Source organism: Loxodonta africana, chromosome 4 (genome assembly GCF_030014295.1).
Source record: "Loxodonta africana isolate mLoxAfr1 chromosome 4, mLoxAfr1.hap2, whole genome shotgun sequence".
In the NCBI taxonomy this organism is placed as follows: Eukaryota; Metazoa; Chordata; class Mammalia; order Proboscidea; family Elephantidae; genus Loxodonta; species Loxodonta africana.
Window position 1 is genome coordinate 21,576,757 of NC_087345.1, and position 13,254 is coordinate 21,590,010.

General features: G+C 47.5%; 1 protein-coding gene across 1 annotated transcript in view; it reads right to left on the reverse strand.

Annotated features, from left to right (window-relative positions):
* The window catches only part of TIMP3 (TIMP metallopeptidase inhibitor 3), a 64,751-nt gene that overhangs the window by 5,963 nt on the left and 45,534 nt on the right, over nucleotides 1-13,254 (reverse strand). The window contains exon 2 of the mRNA XM_003405321.4: nucleotides 5,047-5,129. Within this exon, the coding sequence (XP_003405369.1) occupies nucleotides 5,047-5,129 (83 nt within the window). The remainder of the gene's footprint in view (nucleotides 1-5,046; nucleotides 5,130-13,254) is intronic.

A 13,254-nucleotide genomic window follows, 5' to 3' on the forward strand; every position in this document is an offset into this window, starting at 1 on the left:
TATGGGGTCTCTATGAGTCAGAATCAACTCGACAGCAGTGGGTTATAACAGGTTTATAGTGTCCTGAAATCAGAGAATCACAGAATCTCAAAATTAGAAGGGAATTTAAAGGTAATTGAATTTAGGTTCTAGAGGCAGGCAGCCAGAGTTTGAATCTTGTCTCTGCCTCTTAGAAGCCACTTAGCAAATTATTTAACTTCTTTGGGTTGCAGTTTCCTTATCTGTAAAATGGGGCAAAGTACTTATTTCATCAGGTGTTTTTGAGAATTAAATGATTTAGAGTAGCACTCGGCACACAGTATCCAATAAATGTTAGCTTAAAACTGTTACAGTAAATTCATAGTGAGAGGAGGGAAGGATCTCGCAGCTTTCTTCTTAAGTGTCTTTGCCCAACCTCATCTCTTAGTGTGTACAGTTAAAGATGGTTTGAACTTCAGATGTAAGCAGGCTGTTTTTTCCAGCCGGAGGCTACCTGCATCCAGACACCGCTCCTGCCTTCTTGGAACACAAAGTTCTAAGAAGTCAGCAGTCTTGGAGTGAAGGGATAAATAATGTGAGAAAGAAGTTTCTGAGTCTGGGAGTGTTTGCATATTTCTTAGGAAAGTTCTGCCCTTTGCTCTACCCCGACAGCATGCAGCGTCAGCGTATGTCAGATATTTCTTGCATGCCCACCAAAGATCAGCACTGTGCCAGGTGCTGCTCTACATCATGAACTCATTGAAACCCACGTTTTATTCTCATTTACAGACCAAGCAACTGAGGTTGGGAGACATGTGGTATCTGACTGAGATATAAATTGCATGGTCTTTCTCTTACAGAACAGGCAAGGGGAGGCAGAGCACCTGAGAACACAATCCATCTCTGCAAAAGGCTAGATGAGAGTCAGGGACCATGAAGAGTCAGTCAGGGCGAGCTGGAGGAGGGGAAAGGGTCCCTGTGGGCTGGGGAGGTTAGTGAAGGCTTCCCGAAAATGCCAGGCTGCAGCTTCAAGGGCAAGATGCTACTATATTGCTCATTTGATTAGACAAACCCCTGAAGGAAGGAAAAGTCCCCAGGGCGGAGCACTCCGATTCCCAGTAGATCTGTCCTGCCCACTGTCATACATGCAAAGCACATGACCAGTGAGTCTCCCCATAGGACCATCCCAGGACCGGCTGGGACATGGCATCCCCCATGTGCTGTTCCCTGCAGCCAGCAGAGATTATGTCTCCACAGCGCAAACAACAGCTCCCAGCAAAGTGGACTGCTTTCTCACGGTCCTGATGGGAGATAAGGTCCCCACAGATTGGAGCAGCCAGTTCTGGAAACTCTCACCTTTGCACTGCAGCCCAATACTTCAACCCCAGCTAATCTCCAAGTTTGGGTATGCAGTAAGCTCCCTCAAAATCCCAACACCCCATGCCCTTCAACCTACACCTGTGGGTCTCTGAATACCCAAAGTGCCTGAGATGGGGATCAGATGCTCAGGAGTTAGCAGATGGGAGAGGATCTGCCTGTCTTTGATCAAGGTGGTTGGTTTTGAGGTCAGGGTTAAGGGAAGTCCAAGAGAGAACAGAGAGTCAGACAGAGAGGCTCATAATTCTCACGTCCTCTGGGTCCCTTTAGTTCTGCTCTAGGGAGCCTTTGCTTACCCCGTCTGACTCTGGGGTAGACTCTAATCCGCTAGAACAAAGCCGCCCAGGGAACAGTGCCAAAACTCAGGCAGGCTTGCCTCTCCAGCCTCTCCCCCTTCCCTCCTACCAAGATTTCTCTGATACACCCTTTGCAGGATGTTGCAAGTCAAGAACTACGCTGCAGGATCATAAAGCCAAGCTGAGCTCTTTTTGTTCCCTGGGGAACTAGATACAAATGAGGGGGTGTAGCCCCCAAAGTGGCTGGAAATGATGAATCAGTTGCTACTCCCCTGCTCTGCTATCTCTTTGTAGACAAAAACTATCAGGTTTTGCTCTAGTTGGCTACTTTCTAGCTATGCTATATGATCCCGGCCAGTTTTATAACCTGTCCCAGCCTGTTGCCTCAGGTATAAAATAGAGGATAATGGTGTATCTGTTTCACAGGGTTGTTGTGAGGACTGATTCATGCAAAGGCTTAGCAGAATGTCTGGCACATAGCAGATGCTCAATAAATGTTGCCTGTATGGAGTCATATATTAATTCTAATAAGTAGCACAGTGCTAAGCATAAAGAAGGAGTTCAGAGAGGGAGGGAGGATGGAAGGAGGGACAGGAGGATGGATGGACAGTCTACTCCTTTCCCTACACCAGCACCATCTCTGATTTGTAGGCTGGTACATTTTTTTTTTTTTTTTTTTTTTACCAGGAGTCACTGGGTGGAGCAATCGGTTAAGCACTCAGCTACTAACAAAATGGTTGGTGGTTCAAAACTGCCCACAGGTACCTCGGAAGAAAAGCCTGGTGATCTGCTTCCAAAAGGCCAGAGCCTTGAAAACTTTATGGAGCAGAGTTTTACATGAGGTCGCCATGAGTGGAATTGACCCAAGAGCAGCTGGTTTGGTTTTACCTGGAGACCAGCAGACTCCAGTGGCCCCTCCAAACAGAAAGGGACTGGGCAGTTCTATGAGTCATCTAAAGCTGGGATGGTTGGAGGAGTAGAGTGAACAAGAGGAATTTGATAGTGATGGGTGATCAAAGTAAGATGGTGGGAGATCTTGGGAGACACATTAAGAACACACAGGATAGGGAAGGAATCCCAGTGCCTCAGCTTAGGAATCAGATCTGCTGTTAATTGCTCACGCGACTGGGTAAGTCATTTCCCCTGTGAGCCTGTCAAAAGTCAAGTGAGTGGCACTAAAATCCCTTCTAATGCCTAAGACCTTGATTCCAAGAACCTAGATGAAGGATAGTGAACTGAAAGTATAAAACAACCAGCCTGGGAGTGGGTCTGTGCTTGGAAGCTGATGAAAGAGGCGATGTTATCTGTCCTCTATTAAACAACCCCCAGTCGTTGGTGTGACACCAGTGAGGGGCCAATGGGACACTCTGTCCATAGGAAGCGCCTCTGGTCCTCCTGGTCTCCAGGCCCTGAAGGTGGGAGGGAAGCTAGGCAAGCTTAGGAACCACTGCCTCCTAGTTAGTTCCCTCGCAGTTCTCAGCTACCACTAAGCAACTCGTAACCTGCTGAACTGTTCCTGAGCAGGCGGGTGGGTGTGTTTCCTGAACCTCCGCTTTGTCTAGAATACTTAGGCATCCTCTCACCAGCTGCCAGAGGCTGCAAAGTGGGCTTTTTAGGTTGTTATTGCTCTTGTTGGCTCCCCACCTCCACCCACTCTTCTCTCCCCTCCGCCGTCTGAAGACATAAGCTGGTCCCATGACCAGGCTGTGGCAGCCAAGGGCAGCTGGCCAGGGCTGACTCTGGACATTACATAACCAGAAGGTTGTGGATGTTTCCAAAATACAATCCAAAGCAACAGGTTACACAAAATGAGTACATCTAACCTCAGGCTCAGGACACAGGAATAATGACACCTAGAGGTCTGCCCCTGGGATGCCTGGGTACCACTCATGGGCTGTGTTGCTCCCCCAACTCAGTTTCCCCTGGGCGTCAAAGCTTGTCTCCTCTGGGGAAATTCCAGGCCAGTTGGGTCTTACCCTCATTCCCCCACTGGATGAATAAGCTTTTATCGGTTACCTCTTGCAGAGTTCTTGGGTGGTATAAACAGGTAAGACATTCAGCTGTTAAGCTAAATGTTGGAGGTTCAAGTCCACACAATGGATCCTCAGAAGAAAGGCCTGGCAGTCTAATTCCAAAAAATTGGCCACTGAAAACCCTATGGAGCATGTTCTACTCTGACACACATGGGGGTCGTCATGACTCGCAGTCCACTTGATGGCAACTGGTTATTAACTCTTGCACACCAGCCCCCACCCTAACTGCTGTGGATGCAAATATGAGCAATTGGTAAAAGGGTTGGCTGAGCACTTGGACCTGAGCACACTCACCCTGAACTGCTCTTTAGTCACAGACATGTGTCTTCTTCTCCTACTCTGAAAGCAAGAACTGTGTCTTCCTCGTAGCCCCCACGGGTCCTGGCACAGAGTTCTGCACGTAGGGTGGTGCTTACAAAGGTGGGTTGATGGGCCAATTGCTGAGTTATCCCAAGTGGAGCCCTAGCCCTCTGTGTTGAGGAAAACAGCAAGTATACGCTTCTGGCACCCACCACCACCTCCTGCTTAAAAGTTAACATTGCCCATGTTCCAGCCACTTCGAATTCTGAAATGCCAGAGCTGGAAGAGCTCTTAGGAACACAAAGCCCAATCCTACACTAACAGATGGAGAAACTGAGGCCCAGGCAAAGGGACAATTCCAAGATAACAGAGATATTTGGGAATGGAGCTGAGACCTGGGAGCGGGTTCTCTGGATTTCTAATCTGATGTTCTTTTTCTTAAGGAATACTTCCTTAATGTGATTCATGATGGTACTATGTACAATACTGTGCTTGATAGTACAAATATGCTCAGCGAACCTTGCTAACTGGCTGGGATGCAGGAAGACAATTAAAGCTGGACAAATAGGGAAAGAGAGTGTAGTCCCTACCTCAGAAGGAGGTTCCTATAATCAGCACATGTTCAATATAAAGACCTGATGGGTACAAACCTAAGTTGTAACCTGGCAACTGCATGCAACCTGTAGGCATTGCCGAATGACAGAATGTTAGAGTTCAGTGGAGCCCTTACAGATAATCTAGTCCAACTCCCTCATTTTACAGATGGGAAGACTGAGGCCCAGAGAGGGGCTGCAACTTGACTAATGTCTCATAGTTACCAAGTAATAAAACTGCTAGTTCCAGAGCTCAGCCTCTTAATAACTACCTCTGAGCCACTCCACCTGTGCTGTCTCTGGGATGAAGTAGCCACCATCCCTCCCCTCCCCGCCCATCCCTTTCTGCTGCCTCAGCAGGGTGGAAAGGCTGGGGCTTAGATATTGAGCAAACACATACCCCACATCCAACTTAACTTGCCTTCCTTGGCCAGGACCCTTCTGGCATAAACCTAGAAACGCTCTGAGAACCAGGTTGACATCACTCACCTTCATCTGCTTGACGGTGTAGACCAGCGTGCCAAAGGGCCCATCCTTCACCAGCTTCTTCCCCACTACCTTGGCCCGGATCACTGTAGAAAGAGACAAGACAGAGACAGGCATGAGGTTATGGGGGGCTAAGCCACATAGGGATGGTATCTCAGGGCAGGCATGCTAGCCCCCAGGGTACCTGGAATTGCCTTCTTACCTGTGAGCCAACTGGGATTTATGTAGAGCAAGAATTCTGATGAGAGAGACTGGGGGGAGAAGGAGGGGTAGAGGAGGAAGAGTAAGCAGCCATCCTCCAAGTTAATTACCCCAAATGTTCACAATTACCTGCCCTGGAAATTCCTAGCCTACACTCATCTCCTGGGGTTTCACCCTAATCCAAAATCAACTTCTGTTAGAGCTGTTTGTCCTCCCCCCATTGCCCACCTGACAATTCTACGGTCTCCCAGATCCACTCTCCGTCTACAAAGATTCCTTCCTAACCATCACTGAACGTGAGACCCTTCCTTTGCACACATAAATTCACTCCCTCTGACGTGTCCACAGAGTTGTGATGCACCCCAGCCTCCCTCAATGCCCTAGTCAGATTCTGGATCCGGCTCCGGCCCTCAGTATCCAGCACTTAGATGGCAAGGGATGCAGTTGAGTCTAGCTCAGTAAGGGTGTGGTGGAAGAGGGGGAGGCTGGGAGTGGGGGCTCAGAAGCCAGGACGTACAGCTCCAATCCCACTTCTGCTGTTTATGGCTGTTATGACTGTAGGCAAGTAATTTTGTTACTAGCCTCGAATTCCTCTTCTATAAAACAGGGATAATGATAGTACCGACCTCTGAATGGAAGGAGTTAGGCAAGATAATGCCTGTGAAACTCTTGACACAGTGTCTGAGACAGAAATTAATGTTATTAATATCATCTCCATTGCCAAAAGCTGAATGGGCTGACTATGCGAGTTATTACAATAAAAAGGGCTCCCGTTTATTATACACCTGCTGTTGTTGAGTGCCACTGAGTCGATTTTGACTCATAGTCACCCTTTGTGACAGAGCAGAACTGTCCCATAGGGTTTTCTAGGCTGTCATCTTTATGGAAGGAGATCATCAGACCTTTCTCCCACGAAGCCACTAGGTGGGTTTGAACCATCAACCTTTTAGTTAGCAGCCGAGCGCTTAACCACTGAGCCACCAGGGCTCCTGATTACAGACCTACTATGTGTCATTTCTCTTATTTACTCCTCACGACTGCCTTACAAGGGCAGTATTAGATTTACATTACACATATAAGGGCACTAACAGAGAAGTGAAGCAAGCCGCTTCCTCTTACTCAACCTCAATTTTCTCATCTCTAAAGAGGGTGTAACTATACCTACCTCAGGGGAATTGGAATGAGGATTAAACAAAAGACCATATACAATTTCTTACTACAATGTCTGGCAGAAAGGAGTTGCTCTGTAAATACTAGCTGACTGTGAATGCATACAACGGAGCCCTGGTAGCACAGTGGTTAAAGTGCTTGGCTGCTAACCGAAAGGTCAACAGTTCAAACCCACCAGCCATTCTGCAGGAGAAAGATGTGGCAGTATGCTTCCATAAAAATTTACAGCCTTGGAAACCCTGTGGGACAGTTCTACTTTGTCCTACAGGGTCGCTTTGAGTCGGAATTCAACTGGAGGGCAATGGGTTTGGGTTTGGGTTTGGGTATGAATACAGAAATAACTAGACAGACCCAGTGTTACAAGAACTCGAAGAGAGGCATTTACCACATGAAGTGGGAACACAAAGAAGAAAGGAATTGACTTTGAGATTACAGAGGCTCTCTTCAAATATTTGTAAAACTGCCACATGGAGGAGCAAACGGTCTTGAAGACAGAATTCAGAAATTACAGAGAAGTAACAGTCATTGGCTAAGTAAAGAAAAAGTCGTCTAATAACTAGAGTTAACAACAAAAGGGGTGCCTGTCTGAGAGGCAGATAGAGTTTCCATCAAGAAGGGCTGGATGTGCTCATACCAGGACACTGACCAGAATGGAATGGGCTTTGTATGTATGGCAGCCTTGCTTTGAATCACAAATGGATCTCTTCCAGTTCTTAGTTTCTGTCCTTTTCTACCTCAAATTGCACTTATCCCAAAAAGGAGTAGGCATTCACTTAATGTCTGCTAAAGACAACACCGTTTACATTGCCCCCCTCCCCCATTTATAGGAAATTCTGGTAGCTCCATTATCCTTCCCTACTGTGTATGCCCCACCGTGTTTCTTAATTTGATTTTAATTTCTTCAAGGAATGCTTGGGTGGTGCAATCAGCTGCTGATCAAAAGGTTGGAGGTTCAAGTCCACCCAGAGGTACTTTGGAAGAAAGGCCTGGCAACCTTCTTCAGAAAAATCAGCCATTGAAAACCCTTTTGAGCACAGTTCTACTCTGACATGCATGGGGTTGCCATGAGTCGGAGTTGCACATGGCTTGATGGCAACTGGTAATCTCTCAAAAAAAAAAAAAAAAAATTTTTACTAGAAACCAATTCCGCATCTCTACGGGGTTCTGTCCTGTCCCTCCCCAGTTGAGCTTGGATTCTCCCCTCCCAATCAGACATGAAGTCAGGACATGGATGAATCAACGACCACTCCAGACCTTCCCTGCTTGTGATGGCAACACACCGAGCCCACTGGCAAATTAAGCTGGGGCAGCTCAAATGGGGAGGAGGTGAGTGGCCATTTCCAAGTCTGCTGTAAAAATGAGAGGTTGCCATGATCCCAGGCCAAGCTCCCTCAAGATTCTGCATCCACCTCTGTGTTTAACCTCGCAACAGTATCCTCGGCAGGGAGCCATCCTCCCTGGGGCCTGGGGACTGTTTCCTCTCTATTAACTCCCACAGGCAGGTTGTAACAGCTTAACTGCTGGATGGAATGCATATCTGCCAGGACATTACAACTGATACTTCCTGAATTGATTTGGAGCTGTCTTCTTTCTCATCAACACAGAACACAGAAGGTAAACTAGGGCGTGAGTCTTGGCCTTGGGGAGGGGCGGGGGCGGGGAAGCAAAAGGCAATGTCTACCCTTTTCTGGCCCCAAAGTGGCTTGCCTTGATTTAGACTTAACAGGTCATAAGCAAACCTGTACACACAGCCAGCTAATTCATTCCTTACCCTGAAATGCCCTGAGCTTGGGACATTTTCCTATGAGGATAGTTCTGTGAAAAGAGTAAGTTTTTGTAGCCAGGAGGTCAGATTCAAATTCCAGTTCCGCCATTACTGTGTGGCCTCAGGCAACTTCCCTGGGCTCTTTCCTCCTAAATCTCTCTGGTTATTTTAGCCCAATGCCTCTTAGTTGCTTACAGATGAAGTACTTATTACTAGTAGAGCAGCAAGCAGGCAGAGCTTTGAAGAGCACGGGCTCTGGAGCCCCGCTGCGTGGGTTTGAATCAGCTCTGGCACTATGTAACCTTGGGAAAGTTACCAAAACTCTCTGTTCCTTAGTTTCCTAATCTGTTAAATGGGAATGAGAATAACAATACCTCATGAGGTTGTGGTGAAAGTTAAGTAGAAGCACTGAGAACAGTACCTGGCCCATCCAGAGCCCTCTATGTGCGCTATCACTCACTGTTATTAGAATTGCCGTCCCTACTGTGACTTCTATGTTATTTGACTGTCCATCTTGGCTTCTAACATGCACTGTAAACAGTGCTAACAACCGGGGGTTCTCCCTCAGATGAGAAGAAATGGAAGCTCATCACACAATCCCAGCCTTGCCGAATTTTAAGGAGAGGCGGGGAATCACAGATGAAGTGGTCAGAACTAACATACAAAGTATTCTTAGGCCAGGCACCTCAATCCACTGCCATTGCCTGCCCCATCTTCTCACCCACATGTAACCCCTGAGTGGCCTACCAGGACCATTCAAACAAGAGCCCATGGTCATGATCCAGAAAGACTAAGGCCCAAATGACCAAGCATCGAGACCACACCAGTGTTTTCCTTACAAAACAAAACTACACTAAACTGAGCTAAAATGAGAAACATTCTACCCTCCCAAATAGGCTCCCAAAGTAAAACTGCCAGCCAGCCCCAAGCCCACCTATTTGGTTTTTGAATTAATGTTTCTTTATTTGCTCAGTTTCTTCTCTGCAGTTCAAATGTGTGCTATTTTATACTTTCCTATTTGGCAGCAACAAGCCCCGGGGCCACAGAGGACAAGGGAGGTGGTGGGGGGAGGTAGCCCTGGTTCTCCAACAACAGAAGACAGTTTCCAAACTGGGGGCTGGCAGCACATCCAGTGTTGCCTCCACCTTTATGTGGCAGCTAGAAGTTAGCTTTAAAGATGGACTGGGCTGCTCACAGGTTTTCTTTATTTCCTTCTTGTTGCAGAGTGGCCCCCACACTGTCTCCCCTGTGTCCTCTAGCCACTAAACTAATGGGGACATAAACTGGGTTGGTGTCCAAAAGATTCAGTTGGGTACTGGTAGGGGTGACAACAAAAAATAGAGGTCCCGTATCCTGCTTTCCCAGAGCAGTCTAGCCTGGGAGACAGGTTTAAAAGTTCATGGCTAGAGGGCTAATCTCCAAGGCACAGAAGCACTGCTGGGAGAAGGGAGGGCTGAGACACGGCCTGAATCTCAATCTCGAAGCCTCTCTCACCCTTTTATACTCCCCTGATGTGCCTGGGAAAAGACTCTGGCTTCTGGGAGTACAGAGGTCAAAAGAAACAAGATTAATTAAGGAATAAACAGTATTTTAGGAATCCCTGGGTGGTGCAAATGGTTAACATAATCAGCTGCTACCTGAAAGGCGGGAGGTGTGAGTCCACCCAGAGGTGCCTCAGAAGAAAGGCCTGACAATCTATTTCCATAAAATCAGCCACTGAAAACCATGTGGAGCACAGTTCTACTCTGACACACGAATCGCCATGAGTCAGAATCGACTCCAGGACAACTGGTATAAAGAGTATTTTAATTTAAAAGTGTCTAAGAAGAAGCTGACCAAACCGTGTGTGTGTTTCTATAACTGGCCCACCAATCTGTATATATGTTGTGGGGCCCTTTAAATACATCGTACACCTCGGAATCCAGGTGCAAAGGCATATCACTATGGAATTTTCTTTACTTCCTTTAAATAGTTTTTGGGAAGACGGCTAATAAGAGCTTGCAAAAACAAAACAAACAAGGTACAACCCTCCCGGAAATATAATTTTGTACCTGTCCCCCCACTCCCAAACCCTAGCAATGTGAACCACAGGCAGCACACAGTTTGAGCAAACAATTCTGACAGCAAACAGGATTCAGCTTCCAATGCAACTCACTGGTGTGTTTCCAGAAACTGCACATCTGCTGTTCATCAGTATATTCAGAAGGGGACAAGACACCCTTGAACTGGCCCCTGCCTCTCTCCCTCTCTTTCCACCCTCATGCAACCATCTTCAATCAAATCCAGACCTTTCTTCCCTGAACTGATGGCTGGACTATCCTAGTGGTAAGCTGAAAAGCCGAGCAACAATGCTACCAGTCTGGCTGATTTGGGCATCATTGGTCCCTTAATTAATGTATACCAACCTAAGACATGGAGTCCCTGGGGGCTGCAAATGGTTTATATGCTCAGCTCAACCTTCCAATGGTTGGGGGTTCTTTTCTACCCAAAGGTGCCTCAGAAGAAAGGCCTGGCAGTGTACTCCCCAAAAATCAGCCATTGAAAACCCTATGGAGCACAGCTTTACTCATACACACGTAGGGTTGCCATGAGTGGGAACTGACCTGACAGCAACTGGTTTAACCTGAGACTGGATTTTGCCCATCGTGGTATCCTGGCAAGAGCCATGGAATCCTCTCCACGCTCTAGGTATGGATTCAGCCATCTGGTGAGGTAGATACTACTCCTGCCCCCCCGCCACACACACTCCATTCCTGCCTCTCCGAGGACCCTGTAGAATGACTTTGCTGCCTTAAAGTAAGGTGTTTAGAAGGATGACAAGAGAAAGTAAGGCACACGTGGCCAGTGGGTAAGCTTGAATCTCTCCAAAAGGGGAAGTCACTGTGAGTGTCAACCTCGGGGGAAAAAGCCGGTCTTCTGACAGGACCCCAGCAGGCAGGTTCTAGGTAAGCAGAAAAGGCTGGGCCATGGGCTCACTGGTCTCTGGCCTGGACTTGGTGGAAAAGAGGGACCTGGGAGTGCTAAAGTGATCTCCACATGAAGGCGAATCAGAAACTAGGAGGGATCCCAGCAAACTGGCTTATCTGACAGTCGATTAATGGATGACACAAGAATACTCCTTTTCTGGAGCCAGTGTGTTCATGGTAAACAAAAAAAGCAAGCAGAGCCACAGTGAGGCAGGCCCACAGCGTGTCTGGCTCAGCCACCGGCAAGTTCCCTTTCCTGTCCACCTTGGAGAGTCTGTACTTCAGGCAGGTCAAAAAGGGCACGGTGGGGCCCTCTTGCTAATTAACTACCACTGCATCTCATCACCTGGCATTGCATTGCAAGTTAAGAAGAGAGAAAAGGGAAATTGGTGCACTGATAACAGCTACCATTTACTGAGCACTTCAAAGAAAGAAGTTGCTGTTGAGTCGATTCCGACTCATAGCAACCCTATACGACAGAGTAGAACTGCCCCATATGGTTTCCAAGGCTATAGTCATTATGGAAGCAGACTGCCACATCTTTCTCTCGCAGAGCAGCTGGTGGGTTCAAACCACCGTCCTTTCAGTAGCAGCCGAGTGGTTAACCACGGTGCCACCAGGGCTCTTACTGAGCACCTACGATGTGCCAAGCACTGCTGTTCATATTATCTCATTCTATCCTCATGGTAACCCGAGGAGCTGGCTATTGTGGCTGCTGTCAAGTCAGTCCCTGACTCATGGTGACCCCGTGCACAAAGGACCAAAATATTGCCTGGTCCCACGCCATCCCCATGATCAGTTGCAGATCAGACCCTTATGATCCACTGGATTTTCACTAGCTGATTGTCAGAAGTGGACCGCTAGGCCTTTCTTCCCAGTCTGTCTTAGTCTGGAAGCTCCACTGAACCCTGTTCAGCATCACAGCAACACACAAGCATCCACTGACAGATGGGTGGTGCCTGTGTGTGAGGTGCACTGGCTGGGAATCGAACCTGGGTCTCCCACATGGAGGGCGAGAAATCTACCACTAAACCACCACTGCCCCCAAGCGGTTATTACTGTCCCTGATTTCCAACTATGGAAATGAGGGTCAGGAACTCTGAGCAGTTTTTTACCCCAGTAGAAAAATATTTTAGGGGTCCCTCAGAAAAGCAGACCCCAGGAAAGCAGAATGCTAAAAACATTTAGATGGGATTCGTACTGATTTCAAAATAGCTCATAACTGTACTCTACCTCCCGTCTGCTCCCCTGTCAGCCCTACTGAGGATCAGAGAGGAGGACTGTACCTAGCAGGAAGGACCCTTGGTAACCCCCAACTCCTTGGCTACCGCCCCCACCACCCTTCACAATTATTCACACATACACATTTAACTGTTTTACATATAAAACTCCCCTAGTGAGGATTTCATGGGTGGAGGGGGAATACTTGGAAACCACAGAACCAGGTGATCCTGAAGGTTTCTCACAACACTGTGAGCCTGAGGTTAATTAGACTGATTAATTAAATGAGACAATGTATACATTACAAGGCACTCTGTAACCCTAAAGCTGAACGGATGATACGCTCTCACGTCACTGATGACGATTAGGTGAGGATTCTTAAATTCACTCATCAGAGGAAAACAGCAAAGGACCTGAAGAGGAAATGCGGTTTAGCATTTCCTCACTCTTTGGGGATCTTGAACATCCTTCTCCGGTAACCCTACCTTTTCAATGTCTTCCCCAAATATCTGCTGCCTCTTTGGAGACACTTGATGTCCAAGTTTCGGGAGAAAACAAAAAACCAAATCCGTTGTCGTCAAGTCGATCCTGACCCATTAACAACCCCGTATGTGACAGAGTAGAACTGCTCCCTAGGGTTTTCTTGTCTGTAATCATTTTATGGAAGCAGGTCACTAGGACTTTCTTTCCTGGTGCCACTGGGTGGGTTTGAACCACTACCCTGTAGGTTAGTAGCCAAGCACAAACAGTTTGCACCACCCAGGGACTCCTAGTTTGAAGGAAGGGCCTTAGAAATTAAGCGTAGAGGCAGATGTTTGAGAGGCCTGGCCTAACTGGATCCTTCTGGCTCCTGATGATATGTTCAAAGTGAGCAAGCTGAAGTCTTAT